Source organism: Choristoneura fumiferana, chromosome 2 (assembly GCF_025370935.1).
Source record: "Choristoneura fumiferana chromosome 2, NRCan_CFum_1, whole genome shotgun sequence".
Lineage (NCBI taxonomy): Eukaryota > Metazoa > Arthropoda > Insecta > Lepidoptera > Tortricidae > Choristoneura > Choristoneura fumiferana.
Window position 1 is genome coordinate 14,131,357 of NC_133473.1, and position 19,883 is coordinate 14,151,239.

Genomic DNA, 19,883 nt, shown 5'->3' on the forward strand with positions numbered 1-19,883 from the left:
GCAGGTCCGGGGTAGGAATGTAGGGGACAGCGCCGGAAGATGTGCTCGATGGTTTGCTCCTCCTCACCGCAATTTTGACAAGACAATGAAAAGTATTAAAAAGTATAATAGATGAACACGAAACTACCGTGAGACTCACTCATATTAAATAATATTGTACCGGATATACCTAGTGCCATCCACGAAGACGCGTGATTTTGTCAAAATAAGACATTAATGTCATTGTAATAAGAGTCACGGCACGCGTCATCGTGAATGACTCTACCTATAACTCACGTCTTAAAACGAGTTTAGCTCGACATGTTTCGGGCTAAACCGTAGCCCTTCTTCTTAGGAGCAATGCCACTCGGCGGCTGATGCAACACGCGCACTGTCTCCCGAATCACCTTTATTGCGCTATACTTATCACAACATAACATATCACGCTATAATAAAATTATCATTTAGTATAATAGATACTGAAGAGAAAAGAAAGAAAGTCAATCATTTATTTATAACAGCAATAACACATAAACACAGTTAGAAAAATACAAACTAAAATAAATAGTTGCTCAGCTTATCGCTAGTTGAGAGCCAGCACTTGTGGTTGATTTAAAGTATGGTTGGGAATACTTGGGAACCTGGTACAGCTATGCGCTACCGAAGCGCGCACATCATAATCCCTAGTGTGGACCCGTACCAGGGGGCCTACCACACTCTCTTAATACGATTCAGTTTAGGCTCTAAACTGAACTGCATCGCTATTTCGTACCACGACCTTACTTTTGCCATTCAGTTCAAGCACGGTTCAGCGACAGCGATACAGACATTTTCATTCACTCACTTCAAGCGGTTTTCGTACCATGACGCTTAACTTGAGTGGGAATTGAATCGCTTCAGTGTCAAATTTAGCGATTCAGTATAAGTTACTCATTCTGTCAATTCTTTTGGAATTTTAAGTTACTTGGAATATTTTAAAATTTCAAGAACTTTTAAACTTCTATTCAAGTTTTATAACTTTTCATAGGTATTCACGACATTTTGCTTCTTATCTCCTCATTAATAAAACTAATTTTTCAGTGAGAAAAGAGACTCGTGGATTATTAACAGCGTAAACATTTTATTTGTAATCAACACAACGGTTGCTAAGAACACGGAATGACATAGAGTTATGGTTTTCCAAAATAAAGAGGTTTTAGTATACAATATTTAGTTTGCATATAGCGGCATCCCTTTCGCGACTTAGCGTTTCAGTTTCGGACCAGAGACAATATCGGTTTTTCATTCACTTGTAAACCATTGAGACTCAGCTCTGAGAAATAAACGTCGTGGTACCAATTTCGACGATTCAGTTTAGGTGCCTAAATTGAACTGCTCTGCGTTTGGATCGTTTATGAAAAGATCATGGTAGGCCCCCAGGTCTAGAGCCCATTTTGGACCTGCAAGAAAAATTGTGCAAGTTGTAATACATTGCGAGGTCATAAAGCTGACGTGATTGTAGTGGTCAATCGAGTGCCGCAATGTAATGAAATATGCACGATTTTCGCCATAAACCACATTACTTACGCTAGTAATATATGTTTATGATTTTCGCAGGTTTTTTTAAATTGGGATTTAGATCAGAATAAACAAAAGGAAACGTATATTCTATCTTTGATGGGATAGTACGGTTTAAGATGATAATGTCGAGGAACCCTTAGCCTTTCCTCTCAGGAAATTAACTCAGGAGAATTCGCTTAACTGAATCGAATTCAATTTTCTCTCGACAGTTTTGATCAAGTAACGAAACTGGAGCTAACTCAGTCCTTGCAAACTTAGTTTATCAAGGATTCGGATGAATTCTAGACTCTAGGAAGACCGAATAGTCTAGTGGTTGGCGACCTTGACTAAGATGCTAGATGTCTCATATTCGACAAAGAGGTCCCTACTTATTTATTGTACAAAAATAGAGAAAAAAACACAATTTTACAAACGTTTTGATACCATGTTTGCATGTTTTATGATGTATTTGAATATTAGTCTACATTATTTTTGTCCGTCAACCCTTTAACCATTGCTTAAGTGGCTAGATAAGAAACAAACAAGCTGAGATATGAGGTGCATAGGGGAAATTCGTGTCTGTACCGTTGACCAGCAGTGGTGTAGCGGTATAGCACGCGTTACGGAATACCGAGGACCTGGGTTCGATTCCCAGTGCTGGTCTTATTTTTCTAGTTTTCTGTGCATCTATATTTCAGTTTGTATTTTCCTTTAACCATAGTTCCTGTTTCAACTTGCAAACTCCCAATTTTCGATCAAGTGATATTGTTGATGTAAGATTTACGACCTTGACTGTTCAATCTTTCTTGAGATTGGGCTTAATACAGGTGAGTTGTAGTAAACTATCCCATAATTTTATTATCAAAACAACTCCGGAAGTAGTACTAGGTAAGTATTTTACCGCCGCCCATAGACCAGAGCCGTCTTTCACCTATTAGAGGCCCTGGGCACAACATGCTGCATTCGGTATGTAGGTAAGCGTGATTTTCAGGCGAGAGTGGAGTAGCTATCGTTTGGTTATGGAGTAGGGACTAGGGGGGCCCAATGCATCGCGGGGCCCTAGACACGTGCCCAGTGTGCCCAATGGGGAAGAAGGACCTGCCATACACACTCGCAACACGAGGGCAGGGGTATCACAGGTGCATTGCCGGCTCTTTGCGAGATTGATAGGCTCGTTTTTTAATGTAAAGTCTTAAAAACACGAGGAGTACATATACATGTATGTGTTTATTTCACAACATATCAATATTATTGATGACTGATTACCTACCTTATTTAAATTATATCAAGACGCGTCATTACAAGTCAAAGACCACGGTTAATTAATTATAACGCGTGACTCGATTGGCCAAAACTGATATTCACTGGCAATTGACGCCAAGAGTAACCAAACCATACGCTAATTGAATGAAATCTACATAAAATATGCTCCGTACACTTGTGCGAGTTGTGCGGTACCTACCGCCGATGTACGTAGTTTCGACGAATTAGGTAGCTGCAGATATTATAGCTACTGCAACAGAATTACTGATTAGTGATTAGTGATAGACCTAAAAACATGACAGGTTTTATAGAAAATCTATAACCGAACCAAAAAAAGTTGGAAAACTCCCGACATTGTCACTTCAAAGTTCAATATCTCAAAAACGGCAGAACCTATTTTGATAAAACATGTCGAAGAACCATCGCTAGAAAATCTGCTGTCAAATAAAAAAACCGAATCCAAATCGGTTCACTCGTTTAAGAGCTACGGTACCACATACAGACACACAGACAGACACACGTAGCGCTCAAACTTATAACACCCCTCTTTTTGCGTCGGGGTTAAAAATTGCAAGTTATTACTACAAAGTAGTTTCTATTAAGTACTTACTTAGTTTAATCGAGTAATTCTTGTATATTTATATTTATTTCAGGGATCTCCCAAGGAGTTCAATCAGTGTAACTAATCTAAATTACAATAATTTAACGTCGACTGCTCGTCACCTTTGACAAAATAATGCTTTTTCGATGCAGAAACATTAATTATTGAGGAGTTCTCAAAGTGCTTTACCTTCCATTTCGCTACAAACTATTTAGTAACAATCATTTCACAGTTTGAGATTCGTGAAAGCATATAAATTACTCAGCAAGTGTGTTCTCAACCCGTCAAATTCTTGTTATTCAATAGTTCCACTAGCCAACTGTAGTATACCCTAGCCACTCCATCAAATGGTGATTTCTGAAAGCAAATGTACGTGATACTTTTAAATATACTAAATAACCCTAGGTGTCCCTACAATATCTAAACAGCTCCTTCAATATCCCTATGAGCCACTATCAGATCCGGACTTGGTGACTAAATCGGTTCATAACTGTCTGAGTTTGAGATTTTTTCCATTAGCTTAATATGGTGTCCCACTGCTGGACAAAAGCCTGGGCTCCATAACTACCGTTCTGACGACATTTCAAGACAGTCCGTTCCGTACATGTCCAAATCTGCCCGCCATCTCATTCTCGATCTGCCTCGGCGTCGCTGGCTGTTCTCCGGCACCCATCAAGTGGCAATGTGAGCGCACCTTTGTGGATGCATATGACAGAAGTGTCCAGCGAAGTCCTATTTTAGCTTAGCAGTCTATTTCCCAACGCCATTTTGCATGTTTTTGAGCGCGGCATGGTGTTCCGGATTCTGTCTATCCGTTTCAAACCTAATGTGCTACAGGTGCTGTTGCTACGCTCTTTGGCAAACCTTAAGTTTGGACTTTTGATTTTCGGTCTCAGGGACCATGTTTGCACATCGTAGTTTCGGACAGGCAATTTTAAGATACACACGTCGACAAGTTTTCGCTGAGGTTTTATTTAGAAGGTTTCTCTTCATAAGCTCTTTCATGGATGGGATAACCTCATTAAAAATACTTCTAACACTAAGTTAGGTATGACTGTTTTCACCAGGATAAATAATTAATGTACTTTGTTTTCAGATCTCAATAATAAAAAAAATATATAATAAAAAAACTCAGGCACAAAAACCAAAAAATATATCTACGTATTGATTGACCTTCTACGTTCTGTATATATTTGGCGTTGGGTTCAAGTAAAATATTTTAATTAAACCGCCGTTGCGTCACGGGGACCTTTAAGGTTAAAATTTCTACTTATATATGTTTATAGAACTTTATTTCTTTATATCTACTAAGTGCTAGGTATTTTATCTCTTGTAATGTGTCACTGCTGTTATAAATAAATTATTTTATTTCTTTCTTACTCAGCGCTAAAACTCCGCGGCCCCTTAACGCAATGACGCTAGAATTAAAATAATATTGTACTTGTATCAAATGTATAGAATGCCATTATTAGTACATTACTGCAGAGGCCATGAAGTAAGGGATTGATGGACGAGTTTGGGATAAAACAAGTCCAGCAATCCCTGTTCTGGCCGAGGATTGTATAGTGCTTTTCTCAAACAATGTGAGGAAATATCAAAATGAAAATAACTACTAGGTAATCAAGTAAACAATAGTTTATTATAAAAAAAGTAAGTAGGTACACTAATTAATATTGAAAGTAATATTAGACATATTCGGACAGTTTTTAAAAGTGAAATGTATCGTTTTTCCCGGCACATTAATGGTATTTTTCTGGATTGATGATGTTGGATTACTCGGTGGTGGTGGTGGTGGTGAACCCTCTTGAGAGGCTAGTAGCTGAGGGTTATTTACTTCTTCGCTCTGGCGGGAAGTGGATGACTGGGGGCTATTTATTTGTACTCCCTGGTGGGAAGTAGATGGCTGAGAACTTAATAGCGAGGTAGTTCATGATTTCAATTGAATACTATTGTTTATTTGTTTTAATATGCAACTTTTGTTTTCAATAGAATCTTCGATATAACCCTCGGCCACTTGATCAGAACGCCATTCACCATGTCTTTTAAGGGTCGTCAGATTTGCCCCAGAATCTGCAAGAAGAGTTGCAGAAGACCTCCGGAAGCAATGACCCGTATAGGAGTCAATATTAGGCAAATTTAAAAAAGTTGCGATCGCCCTGGGCATCAATGCAATGGTGTGTCGTCCAATTGGTTGCCTAGTACACTTTCCATTTTTGTAATTAAGGAAAAATCGATCGGTCTTGGTGTCCACAGGGCGAAGAGCTTCGTATTTTTGTACTACCGTCACATGTTCATCTCTGACAACAAACATGCGATCTATTTTTGTTTTAGTGTCACGTAGTTTCACAAGGATCATATTATTATGATGTTCGACGTCATTTATACTGATGTTGGTCAGTTCTAAACACCCACAGGCACCATTTATGCCTAATACTAGAGCAACCTGAAATCAATACTCAAATGTTAATTAAACGTTTATCGACAAGTCGAGAATTATATATTTTAAAGTGACATAAATTACGCAATAAGATTACCTTGATTGCCAAAAAACGATCATCGGGAGCTTCCAACAAGAATTTTAATATATTTTCACCAGTAAATATTTGAGATTTCTTGCTTTTATATCCAGCAGACTGCCGCTTCAACAGCGAGTTCAGGTTCTTGTATTCTTTAATATTGATTCCGTGTTTCAGTTGTACGGTACATCTAAGCATAGAATACATAGCCCACAGTGTTGAGGGCTTTTTGCTTTTTGCAGCTTGGCTAAAATATGCGAGAAACACATTCTCTGAAAACGAGCTAGTCTTGGTTTCTTTTCTCCAGTACATGAATGCGTCGTAAATTTTCATGTATAATTCCTTGCTTTTATGCGGTAGCATATTTTCCATAGCTAAGTTGACCTTCTCTCTTAAATTAGGCGGAGTACAGTCCATAACTTCCCCATCACTCTCGTCGCTTGAAGTAATTTTTATTTTTGTTGAAATTACAATGTGAATGAACGAGAAAGAAAAAACATTTAATTTGCCGCCTTTTATATTTTTTAAACTTGCCAATTGAACAAGCTGTTCGAGCACCATGTTTAACCGCAAAAAATATAGAACCATAGACCCCTTTTTTTTTAAATGTTAGTTGCGACATTAAAAAAAAAGGAGTCTATCACCGTAGTTCCAAACCGATTTGAATGCGGTTACTTACAGAGTCTAGTGGTGGTTGGCTGTTTGTATTTTTTTCTTTTGTCAGTTTAATGTTAGTAAGCCAATTTAAAAAGTTAGAGCAGCGGACAATAATGGGTTTTCATACATACTTCATGGCCTAGGTCAAGAAGTTATGTAGGGAGGTGGTAGGGAGCCATAAATGAGAAACTTCATGTCTCCATTTCGTGACATTAATGCATACCTACATTTCCGAGTATGTTTGAGAAAATTATTTTATATTTTTAATGGTTTTTGTGTCGGTAGTTTTTAAAATTTAAATCTATTTTTATCATCTTAGCTTTGTACGTGGTTACTTTTTAACCGATGTAAAAAAAATGGAGGCGGTTCTCATGTTTTTTTTTCGATTACATAACGAACTAGCACGGTTAGGAAATAGTCACTGCAGGAACTGCAGGCAGCAACATTAAAATAGATCTGTTGATGCAAGCGAGTCATCAGGTTCATTAGCTTGTCACATAACACCGCGTATTGTGCACTTGTGCAAGGACGTAATCCTATACAGTAGATTGCACTATCTATCAATTCTTGTATAAAATAAATGACACGGCGATTGAGGCTGGTAGCCTGGTCATTTTACAGTTTTTTTGGAAATAATTCAATATAAGGATAATTTTTTGTATACGTCTTTTACGTGTAATTTTAAAAAAACCTATATTTTCGAATCCACCAAAATTTGGTTCCGGAAGATGGTAAAAAAAATTGTACCCTAAAATAGATGATTTTTTTTGAGCAAAAATGTTATCAGTAAGTTTACTGTAAAAATATATGTTTGAATAATCCAGTTTTTAGACCCGCAAGCTGAATCGGGAAATTTAAAAAAGCACCAAAGTGATTATTTCGTAATACGCCTAATTTCCATCAGGAAACAAAATAAAATATTTTTTTTAAGTCACATATTATCAAGAAATTGGATTTTTAATAATTATCATTAAAAATCCAAGAGTAAATATGATTGAAAATTATGTATTTTGTTAAACCGATATAACATTACCAGCAAAAATAAGTACAAAAAATCTCAAAGCACGGTAAAAAGATATACCTAAACCTTATCTATACTTAGATACCTTTTATGCCACTATCGTATTTAATTCTTAATTTTTACTTTTGAAAATATGAAGCCTTTTTTTAAGTTCCTTTAAAAAAATAAGTGGATTTTTCATGCGTTACAAAGTACATAAATAAAACTAGTAAATTATGAAGTAGCTTATAGAAGGCTTATAGCAATTTCGCTTGATTTTATAACCCCTTACGCAAAAAGAGGGGTGTTATAAGTTTGACCGCTATGTGTGTCTGTGTGTCTGTCTGTGGCACCGTAGCTCTTAAACGGGTGGACCGATTTGAATGCGGTTTTTTTTATTTGAAAGCTGGTTTTCTAGCGATGGATCTTAGACATGTTTTATCAAAATCAGTTCAGCCGTTTCAAGATCATCAGCTCTTTTGTTCGCTGCGGTAGGAATCTTAGACGCATAATGGGTATTTACTTTACTTTCAAACATATTTGGGACCTAAAATTTAAATAAAACACCCATGTATGCTATATAACTATGCAAGATTATGGAATTCTCGGCCTGATGCTGCAGCAAGGATATCCAGAACACTAGTAGGTACACTCTTGATAAAACTATAGCAGATATATCGTGTTTGGATTTGTTTTGATCAGTATTTGATTCTACATACAATGCAATGGTGGCAACAGGATGAGCTGATGCTGCAGCCAGGATATCCAGCACACTAGTACACTCTATAAAAAATAATAGCACATATGTCGTGTTTGGATTCGTTTTGATCAGTAATTGATTCTACATACAATGCAGTGGTGGCAACACGACGAGCTGATGCTGCAGCCAGGATATCCAGCACACTAGTGCACTTTATAAAAAATAATAGCACATATGTCGTGTTTGGATTCGTTTTGATCAGTATTTGATTCTACATACAATGCAATGGTGGCAACACTATGAGCTGATGCTGCAGCCAGGATATCCAACACACAAGTACACTTTGAAAAAACTTAAATAAAAAATTTAAAAAACCCCCGACACCAAAAAACGCCAGCAAAAATAAAAGAACGCCCTAAAAAACTGCGACATAAAACGCCGCCAAAAAAGACAACTAAAAAGTAAAAAATAATTTTCCACTACCTAGCTGTTGCCCGCGACTTCATCTGCGAAGAATTCGTTTATCCCTATCCCGTGGGGACTATGCTGATTTCCCGCAAAATTAGCCTAAGTTAATTTAGTATAAGTACCTAGTAATATTTTTTTATCTATTATCTTGACGGCAAGACGCCGTGTGAAGCTTGGTCCCCCAGGTTACGATACTGGCTATATATTAGTCATTAGTGATACTTGTAGATAACTACTGCAGTTCTCGCTTATTGGGACCTTCTTAAGTTATAAAATTATATCAAGTAGGTTTAAATTAAACAATGGTTTGTATTCGGTTAGAAAGTATATATTAATAGAGTAATTGTGATTTAAAGCAATGGAAAATGGACAAACAAACAAAATTAACCTGTTTATTATTATCTAAAAAATATATTAAAAAAGCTGTGATGGCACGTCTGAGTTTTTCGAAATTCATGTGCGAAATTACATTTGAAATTACCACGAGCTTTACGGTGAAGGAAAACATCGTGAGGAAACCTGCACAAACCTGAGAAGCAATTCAGTGGTGTGTGTGAAGTTCCCAATGGGCCAGTGAGCCCGCGTGGGAACTACGGCCCAAACCCTCATATTCTGATAGGAGGCCTGTGCCCAGCAGTGATGAAGAACCAAATATTATAAAATGCACAAGTTACTACATAAAGTACATAATATACCCAAAGCAATAGAGCGCCTAAAATATTTGAATTGTTTGCTATAGGTATTTACTTCTTCAATATGCTATGAGCCTCTAACCTTTGACCTCATATGAACTATGACCATGAGACCTCTAAAGTAAGTATACCTACATTTTCAAAGAAAAACAATTTTCCCAATCGATCCATCCATTTTCACGTAATTGTATAACAAACAAATTTATAAAACAAACAGTTCAATTGCGAACCCCTCTTTTTTCTGAAGTCTGTTAAAAAGAAATTGTCTGTTTGCAATCGATTTACTCGAAAATTACCTAACCGATTTTAAAGATTACCCATTATATAAAAAGCTTAAGGCATATTATACACAGGCGTTAACATTTTTTAGGCGCAGGCGACGCCCGTTTCGTGAAATTCGCGCCAAAAATTCTAAAAAGCTATACTCTGCTTTGAAGCGCCTTAAATTGCGCGGTATGCTTTTATCAGTGAGTGACAGTGATTTTTAGGGTTCCGTAGCCAAAATGTCAAAAACAGCAGAGTTTCGCCATGTCTGTCTGTCTGTCTGTCCGTCCGCGGCTTTGCTCAGGGACTATCAATGCCAAAAAACTGTAATCTTGCAGGAATATATATGTAAACTATGCCGACAAAATGGTATAATAAAAATTCAATAAAAACCCATAGACGTAAAGTGGGGGTGATTTTTTTTTCTCATCTAACCTTGTAGTGTGGGGTATCGTTGGATAAGTCTTTTAAAACCATTAGGGGGTTACTAAAACGAATTTTCGATTCAGTGATCTGTTTGCAAAATATTCACAAAAAAGTAAAACTTACTACTTACTTACTTAGTAAGTACTTTAAATTGTAAATTTTCATTAAAATCGAACCCCCCCCCCCAAAAACCTAAACCGGTGGGTGGAAGAATTTGAAAAAAATCAGGATGGTAGTGTTTATCAAACTTAAAAGAAAAACTATAACTGTTAAGTTTTCTTGAGAATTATTAGTAGTTTAAGAGTAAATAGCAGGCTAAGGTATAAAATATACATAAACTTGGAATATTCTGTACAAAATACGAAATTATTAGAAAAATATTACTAAATTATTTCGTAATGGCTACGGAACCCTATTTCGGACGTGTCCGACATGCTCTTGGCCGGTTTTTAGGGTTCCGTACCTCGAAAGGAAAAAACGAAATCCTTATAGGATCACTTTGTTGTTCATCTGTCCGTCTGTCAAGACCATTTTTCTCAGAAACGCGTGGAGGTATCAAGCTGAAATTGATATCAAATACTCATATCCGCGATCCCTTGAAGCCTTGTAAAATCAAACTTTTAAGTCAACGCAATCAAAAGTTACAGTCATTAAACAACGTGATTCCATACAAATTGCCGCGCACTGAGAACCTATAGGGTACTTCCAGTTGTCCTAGAAACTTGAAATTTGGTGTGAAGGTAGCTATTCCAACTAACTGGAAGTCTGTAAATCTTGATTTATTATGTGTGTCTGTAAATATCAATTTCCAATATAATTTGACCCCACACCGCGTACGTTTTGCTTAGGAGCAGACTCTCTCTTGCCCGGTTTTTTTTAATTGGCATGGTTATGCAAAGCACCCCTTTATCGCTCTTCAATTGATACCCAATTTGTCACTACTCATTTACTGCATTGAATCACGAAATTCTCGAACAAGTTTCGATTTATTAACAATGTTTGTGGTCAATATTAAACATTACTTGTCGTTTCTGAGACAGGCGTAAAGTCTATCGAAAATTCTGGTAGTTTCAAACTTTGCGTGCTAACGCCCTATTGATGACAATTTGTTGAGAATTCCTATCCTTTTGGGCTTACGCAGGTAGCGTTGACGTACATCAGTATAACCAGTTCCAGAGCTAAATTATTACGTTTTATAAAACAACTTTTTTTTATTAAAAAAGTATTCGTGTGGAAGTTTAAAACCAGATTGTTTATAATGTGAAGGTACAGTCTGCATTAAGATTGGTTTTTGGGGTCTTTTTGTATTTTTTATTTCAACTCCAAATTTTGTTACTTTAACGGTCATCTCGTAAAATCCATATCGAAAATACAAACTGAAACATAGATGCACAGAAAAACCAGAAAAAGAGACCAGCGCTGGGAATCGAACCCAGGTCCTCAGCATTCCGTGCTGCGTGTGATTCCGTGCTATACCTCTACACCACCACTGGACAGGAGTATAGACACAAATTTCTCCTATGCATCACATATCTCAGCTTGTTTGTTTTCTTATTTAGTCACTTAAGCAGCGAGAGACTTTCAACACTCCATTGGAACTAACCGCTCACCCGGACAAGATATTATGTCGCTATGCAATCAAATTAAGATTGGGTTTTGGAGTCTTTATATGTATTTAGAGACTTATAAACAGTATACTGTATTAGTTAAGACAAGCTACAAAATTGCATGGATACTAGGACAATGAACGTAGACACGTGTACATTGTACTATCCTATGAGATGCAAGCAGGTACATTTTATTGTGCGATCATTAACAAGGTAAGACAGGTTGCAAAACAGGTTGAGCCACCGGTCATGCGATCTTGAATTTATTAATAGGAATTAATACTTAAAATGAAATACTTAGTAAAGCAAGGCAATATAGTGGTATCTCTGTCAAGAATCACAGTAAAGTCGATATTTTAAGAAAGGAATGCAAGTAGCTCTCCTTACACTGCGTAATGTGCACTGTCGACCACTTAGAGCAATAGTTTTGTTGTCCCAAAGATATTCTCCTCTCCCTTACAATGTGATTTACAAATTACATACTTTTATCTACACCCATATAGTAAATCCTCCATTATGCGTTCAAAAACCATAGATAATGACCAGTATTACGACATTGGATTCTATTATGAACACGGCTGTATCGTAATGGAATAAAAATTCTTTCTTCTTCCGGAAGGAAGTAATCATACATCCTTACAGCACCGGGGCGCGCCGCGACGCGCGCACAAGCAGCAGCAGGTCGTCGCGCGCGCAGCGGGCGCAGCTCGTGGGGCAGACTACCTACCTAGTTATCGTTAATGCAGGTCATTCTCAATGGTTCTTGAACACATGATAGAGGTAAGATTGTTTTTTTGGAATCTTTTTGTATTTTTTATTTCAATTCCAAATTTTTACTTTTACGGTCATCCCGTAAAACCTAAATTGAAAATACAAACTGAAATATAGATGTACAGAAAAACCAGAAAAATAAGACCATCACTGGGAATCGAACCCAGGTCCTCGGTATTCCGTACCGCGTGCTATACCGCTACACCACTGATGGTCAACGGTACAGACACGAATTTCCCCTATGCACCTCATATCTCAGCTTGTTTGTTTCTTATTTTTTAGCCACTTAAGCAGTGGCGCTAAATGATAGACGATTTAATATATGGATGTAGATAAAATATTGTATGCAACTGTACGTAATTAGGCCCTACGCCTACGCCTTCTTAAAACCACACTCGTGTTTTAAAGACCCCTATTACGATACAGTTGCATAAATAACTATATCAGCAGACTCTGGTGGTGTGCAGTTAGTTCAAGTAGGCAGCGCCAGTAACTGCACCCGCACGCAACCGTAACAGGGTCGGCTACCTGGGGTATGTATGTATAAAAAAAGAAAAGAAACAAAACACAAATGCCAAACTTTGAGATACTTATACAAAGGCCCCTGGCTTGTACCTGAATATCGAAAATTAATATATCTAATTTTAAAAAGTCGAAGGTCAAAATAATGAAAGTAGGTAAGGTTAGGTTCCATATCTTGACCGTCGATATTTCAATTTTCGATATTCGGATACGTGCCCAACCTGAAGCATGCACTAAAAAGGTGGACAGCGCTTGTGTTGCCCCAGGTTGCCTACCCTGTTGTTGCACGGCACCTGCCAGACTCGTAGTCAGCTTAGTTGACTATTAAGTCTTCAGGGAACATGTTACCATGTTTTAACGTTATTCATAATTTAAAAACCGGCCAAGAGCGTGTCGGACACGCCCAAGATAGGGTTCCGTAGACATTACGAAAAAAAATCAAGTAATATTATGTGCGTTATAACACAATTCAAACACTTACTACAGTCTTAAAATCTATTACCAGAAAAAGAGCGTATCTTCACGGCACTTACGTCCTTTTGTTGAGAAGCGCAGTTTTTCGGCATACAACTCAAAAACGGTACCTATATCCGATCATGTTGAAACCAATTTTCGTTGAAAGTATTTATTAAGCGTTACCTTTCCATATTTTTTGCATATTGTTTGGACAAACGTTTAACAAGATAGAGGGCACAATTTTGGGAGCGATTATTTCCGGAAATCTTCACTTAATCAAAAAAGTTTTTGAGAAACCTTACTATATTTTCAAAAGAGCTGTCGAACTATGTGCCATACGTTGATGCGAGTAAAAAAAAAAACACAATTTCTGTTACGTGTATGGAGTGCCCCCCCTATAAATATTTATTTTTGTAATTTAACTACAAAACTAAAAAGCGGCTTTGACAAGACATCTGTACTCCAAATTTCATTGATAAACATCTTGTAGTTTTTGAGCAAAATGCCTGTGACATACGGACGGACGCACAGACAGACAGACAGACGGACTTGACGAAACTATAAGGGTTCCGTTTTTGCCTTTTTGGCTCCGGAACCCTAAATATGAGCTAAGATTAACCTTATGGTAAGTGCAGATAATTTGCAGGTAATGCTGAAGTTGTAGCTCACTTGTTCAGTAACAGTAGCCTGTTCATGCATTGATAGCCCTAAATGGTACATATTTGAAAAAAGCAGATATCAGAAGGAAATTCTGGACTTAACATGGCAAAAGAATTGATTTATAATGATGTTTTTGTTTTTATTTGTTACCCCCGACGCAAAAAGAGGGGTGTTATAGTTTGACCGCTATGTGCGTCTGTCTGTGGCACCGTAGCTCTTAAACGGGTTGACCGATTTGAATGCGTTTTTTTTCGGAAGCAGGTTTTTTAGCAATGGTTCTTAGACATGTTTCATCAAAACCGTTTTTGAGATATTGAACTTTGAAGTGACAAAGTCGGAGTTTTCCAACTTTTGGTTGGTTAGGCTATATCGCATACATTCTAAATATTACCTATAAGGTAAACGTTCGAGTGCTCGACACGCTAATTCCCAATTAATAGACGACACCCTGCTGTCATCTCTATTGCTAATGACATAACATTAAAGATGCCAACTATTGGGACAGTAACGAGCACTCGTACATTTACCTTACTCCATTGGCACTGCGAAACTATGTTGTTGACAAATACAGTATGCAACCTACTTTAACGTATAAGGAAAAATAAAAATATGTAGGCAACTTTATTTTGACTTCAAATGATTTTGACTTTGTCACTGCAATGTCACTGTGATCGCACATCCACTCCTAAATTGCTCCTAAACATCATGGCATAGCTTTGTGGCATAGATACGTCAACAATCGTCAACACTTTTGATTTTTATATTTGACAAATTATTTTATAGGCGAAATTCAAAATGAGGAAGCAAAATCGAAATTCAACGACTTTACCATCAAAAGACATGGCAAAACCCGTACCTCCTCAAATGGGCACAAATAAAGAGAATGACAGCAAATCAAGTAGTGAACAGCAGTTAGAAAAAGAAGCGAAAGTAGACAATGCGAAAGACTCTAAAGCGGAGTACGTAGCTGCCTTCAAATCAGAAATCGAAAGGTTTATTGAAATATCAAAATATTTTTCAAGTCCCTTGAGAAAAACAGCTTCATATATATGCGAAAATAAACTAGTGACGTACCCGAACCCTTGCAGAATCGAATACAAGCGAGGCGGTGTTACAACAGAGCATATCAAGTTTTCAAACCTCACCTTAGAACCGGTATACGTTAAACTTTATAAAGTGACCCCTGACTTAGAGCAAATAAAGTTTATTAATTTGTCATTATCAAGGTGCATGAGGGTACCTCCTGGTTTGTCTTATAACCTGGGTTTTGTATATGACGATGTGAACGAGAAGCCGTCGTGCAATGCGAAAATGATATTCGTCGCATCTAGAAAAAGCAGCACTCCTTGCTATCATATATGCGAGATTGACCTGTTAATTGACCAGCAAAAAGTAAGGTTGGCGACGTTGAAAACTTTGTGAACCATGACATAACAACATCCTCTTCTTAAATTGAACTTTGTAACTAGAACAAAAAATGCTATCTCGTTTTCTTGACGTATTTACGATTAACGAATTCTCACAGCAACCAGTTTGGTTATGAAAAATGTTCGTTATGTATTTTTGTTTACTACCGTACCTTTAAGAAAAATGCAATTAAACAGTTCATTGGATTGTCCTGTTTATTTTTCAGCTCATTTTTCAACATATATAGATAACTCTACGTAATAATAATATATACAGTATGTTGTATAAACCTGTTCATCTCGCATTCCACGACGCATATAAACAAACACAGATTTAAGAAGTTGACGAGAAAACCAGTAGTTGCAATAATAGATTTATGCTTTACAAATGCAGTGCTAGCTTGTCCGTCCGGTTAAGTGCAAAATATTGATTAACAGACTGCGAGACTGCTTCTTAGGCTTAGAATGCACTGCGATTAAACGTGAACAGTTTAATATAAACCTTACAGAAGTTTTCAGTCAATGAGATTGATAAAGAGATTGATAACTCATATATTAGCAAACTAGCTTTTGCCCGCGGCTTCGCCCGCGTGGAATTCGGTTATCGCGCGCTGTTCCCGCGGGAACTGTGCATTTTTCCGGGATAAAAAAGTAGCCTACTGTCTACTTATCTAATATGGATGTAATAGAAAAATAAATGATATATTCAATCAAGGAATTATTTTGCCACCCTTACGCCATATTACATTTTGGCTGATAAATATCCAACATCAAAGACCAATTATTTAGTTCAAGGTATATTGCGTGTAAGTAATATTCATGATTTGCTTATAAATAAACATCATGGGACAATTGACACCGATTGCCCTAGTCCCATTATTTCCTACTTATATCATAATAATAATAATTTCTTTCTATAGGTGTAAATATTATCAAAGCAGTCGGTCGATTGTACAATATCAAACTGGATAAAATGCTAATCATAATCAAGACAAAGAGATTTACTTACACGTAAAACTTATAGTATAATAAATTATATACAATCCTGTTTTTCAGTCCTCATACAGTGATGAATATACCACATACAGTGATAAGTGGCTTACTTAATCATGACTAAGATTCACATTTATTTTTAGAAATTAATGACATGGTTAGACTTCTGCTGTTATAGGGTATTTATGTAGAATTATTTGAACTGACGTCATGATTTAGGTTGTTTCGATTTAAATTACGCTTTAATTTTTGTTTTATTATTTAATTTATTATTATTTTATCCATTTAGATATTTTTGTATTTTTTTATTGTACACTTAATTGTTTTTTTTTTAGTTTTATTGATTTATTTTTAGTTTTATATTAATTTCATCGATGTATTATTTGAAAATATATCTTAAATAGCCTTGTTTATTAAAAAAAATATCATCATCGGCCTATCTTAATCCACTGCTGGACATAGGCCTCTCCAGTTGCACGCCACTGAGCACGATCCTCGGCCAGTCTCATCCAGTTCTTGCCAGCTAACCTGCGAAGATCATCGCTCCACCTAGTCTGAGGGCGTCCTACGCCACGCTTGCCGATTCGCGTTGTCCACTCAACAACTCGTTTGCCCCAGCGGTTATCCCTGCCACTTCAGTTTGCTTATCCGGTGAGCGATGTCGATGACTTTAGTTCTGTGTCGGATCTCCTAGGCTCGGCACTCCATTGGAACTAACCGCTCACCCGGACAACAGATATCGTTATAAAGCAATCAAATACGGCATAGTTGTCGCTGGTATCGCTGCTTAAGTGGCTTAATAAGAAACAACACAAGCTGAGATATGAGGTGCATAGAAGAAATTCGTGTCTGTATCGTTGTCCAGCGGTGGTGTAGCGGTATAGCACACGGCACGAAATGACGAGGACCTGGGTTCGATTCCCAGCGCTGGTCTTATTTTTCTGGTTTTTCTGTGCATCTTTATTTCAGTTTGTATTTTCGATATATAGGTTTTACGGGATGACCGTAAAAGTAACAAAAAATTTGGAATTGAAATAGAAAATACAAAAAGATTCCAAAAAACCAATATTAACATTTCATTACCTTTTGATCAAAGTTCCATAATAAATCAATAAATTATAATCCTTTTTTGTCTGTTTAGGTAGCTTCTAGCTTTCCTATTCTTATTCATAGGTTTAAATGTGAGCTGTATGATTAGATGTCGTAAGAGTCGACTGAGGATATAGTAGGTGAGGTTATAGGTTGTCCAGCGGTGGTGTCGGGGTTATAGCACGCAGCACGGATTGCTGAGGACCTGGGTTCGATCCCCAGCGCTAGTCTCTTTTTCTGGTTTTTCTGTGCATCCATGTCTCAGTTTATATTTTCGATATAGGTTAAGATATACCGTAGGCGACAGGTCACTATTGTACCGTTTTTGTCAAACTTAAAACCTAAAATTGCTAAAAGTGGTTCCGAAGCGGTAACGTTTCGTGCTCTGCCTATCCCATTAGGGAATACAGGCGTGATGTTTGTGTGTGTGTATATGTGTGTGTGTGTATGATTGGACATACTCTACATACCTTTACAATAACAAAGATTGAAATGACAAGAAAACAGGTTGCATTGAAACATACAACGTGTATCTATAACCCTCTGAACAAAGATGAATATTACTTGTTGATTAGGGTATTTTGTTTTTAACCTGTGTGTAAAGTTTCATACCAAACGCCACACTATTAGCGGAAAAATAAATGACTTATTTACAATTTGATACTTTAGATATTACATTAATTTAATTTTGTATTTGTTTATTTTCTCCTACTTAATCAAATAATGAATAATATCCACATCATTCCTGAGAAAGAACTCTACTATACCTACTCTGGATTTCGGTCACTGTCCAGAGAGTAGAGACATATAGAGAGAAATAGTTACCCAATGAGGGCTATCGTTTTTTGTCTTACTAGATGGCGCCACTGTTGCGTGAGGTTTGTAAGTGTGACTTTCAAAGTCTCTTATTACGGGCGTGAAAACAAAGTTTAGATTAAAATCATATTTAATACATCTTAAAACCGTACCATAAAAATATCGAGCACCCACAATCTTGCGTAGTCCCGTTTTGTTCGGAAAAAAAGGGAGGACAAAAGTTTCTTAAGACAAAACTGTCACAAAACACAGACATTCATTGCCCCTTATCGCATAATTGCCATAATTAATTTTAGGTAATGAAAAATATTCACAAAATTGTTCTAATTATAAATAAACCCGCGTAGCTCACCCAAAAACTATGATATTTGACATTTCGGATACCTCACGCTACATTAGCGCCTCTAGCGGCGAATTCATACACGATAGCCCTCATTGAGTTGGCGATTAAGTGACGTCACAACTCACTATTGTCATTCACAATACAACTTGTAAAAAGTTTGGCAATTGATTGGCGGTGTCAAATACCTTAGGTATATATATATATATATATATATATATATATATATATATATAATATATATATATATATAATATATGTGTGTGTGTTAAGAAGCCATGGTGGCCTAGTGGTTTGACCTATCGCCTCTCAAGTAGAGGGTCGTGGGTTCGAACCCCGGCTCGCACCTCTGAGTTTTTCAAAATTCATGTGCGGAATTACATTTGAAATTTACCACGAGCTTTGCGGTGAAGGAAAACATCGTGAGGAAACCTGCACAAACCTGTGAAGCGATTCAATGGTGCGTGCGAAGTTCCCAATCCGCACTGGCCCGCGTGGGAACTATGGCCCAAGCCCTCTTGTTCTGAGAGGAGGCCTGTGCCCAAAGGGACGTATATAGGCTGGGATGTATATATATATAGATATTATTAATTACCTTATAGCCTAAAAAATATTTTTTAACGCTTACTTTATTAGAAAATGGAATGACCCATCAGGTGTGAGCGTCGATTTTCGTGTCTCAAATACTAATAGAGAAGTGACGTGTTCACACCAAGACAAACAAGTAGCGTGCTACACGAAAAAAAACTTAATCAACTTCAAATAAGGTCTAATTTCGTCACAAATAACGTCGCAATTTTAGGAGTGGACACTTAAAATTCGTTCTATGTGGATGATTCCTTACGAAAAGTCGGAAACCAACTCGAGTGGAGTTCCAATTACTTGAGATCATTTTTAGGGTTCCGTATTCGAAGTGGTAACTGTAAATGCTGTCCATCTGTATGTCACAAGACCGTATCTCAATAACCGTGATACTAGTTTATACATCATGTGCATTTCTATTCCCGCTACAGTAATCTTCTATCTATCTTCTATAATTATAATATAATATCTATATAAATAAAAATGAATCGTAAATGTATTGCTAAGCGCTAAAACTCGGGAACGGATAGACTGAT

At 37.0% G+C, this 19,883-nt stretch overlaps 1 protein-coding gene across 1 annotated transcript; it reads left to right on the top strand.

Moving 5' to 3' along the window:
• The first annotated feature begins 14,781 nt into the window (after positions 1-14,781).
• Positions 14,782-15,734, top strand: LOC141445538 (uncharacterized). Its single transcript, XM_074111372.1, has one exon. It carries the CDS (start codon positions 14,917-14,919, stop codon positions 15,541-15,543), a length of 627 nt encoding a protein of 208 aa, XP_073967473.1. The 5' UTR covers positions 14,782-14,916; the 3' UTR covers positions 15,544-15,734.
• The last annotated feature ends 4,149 nt before the right edge of the window (positions 15,735-19,883 follow it).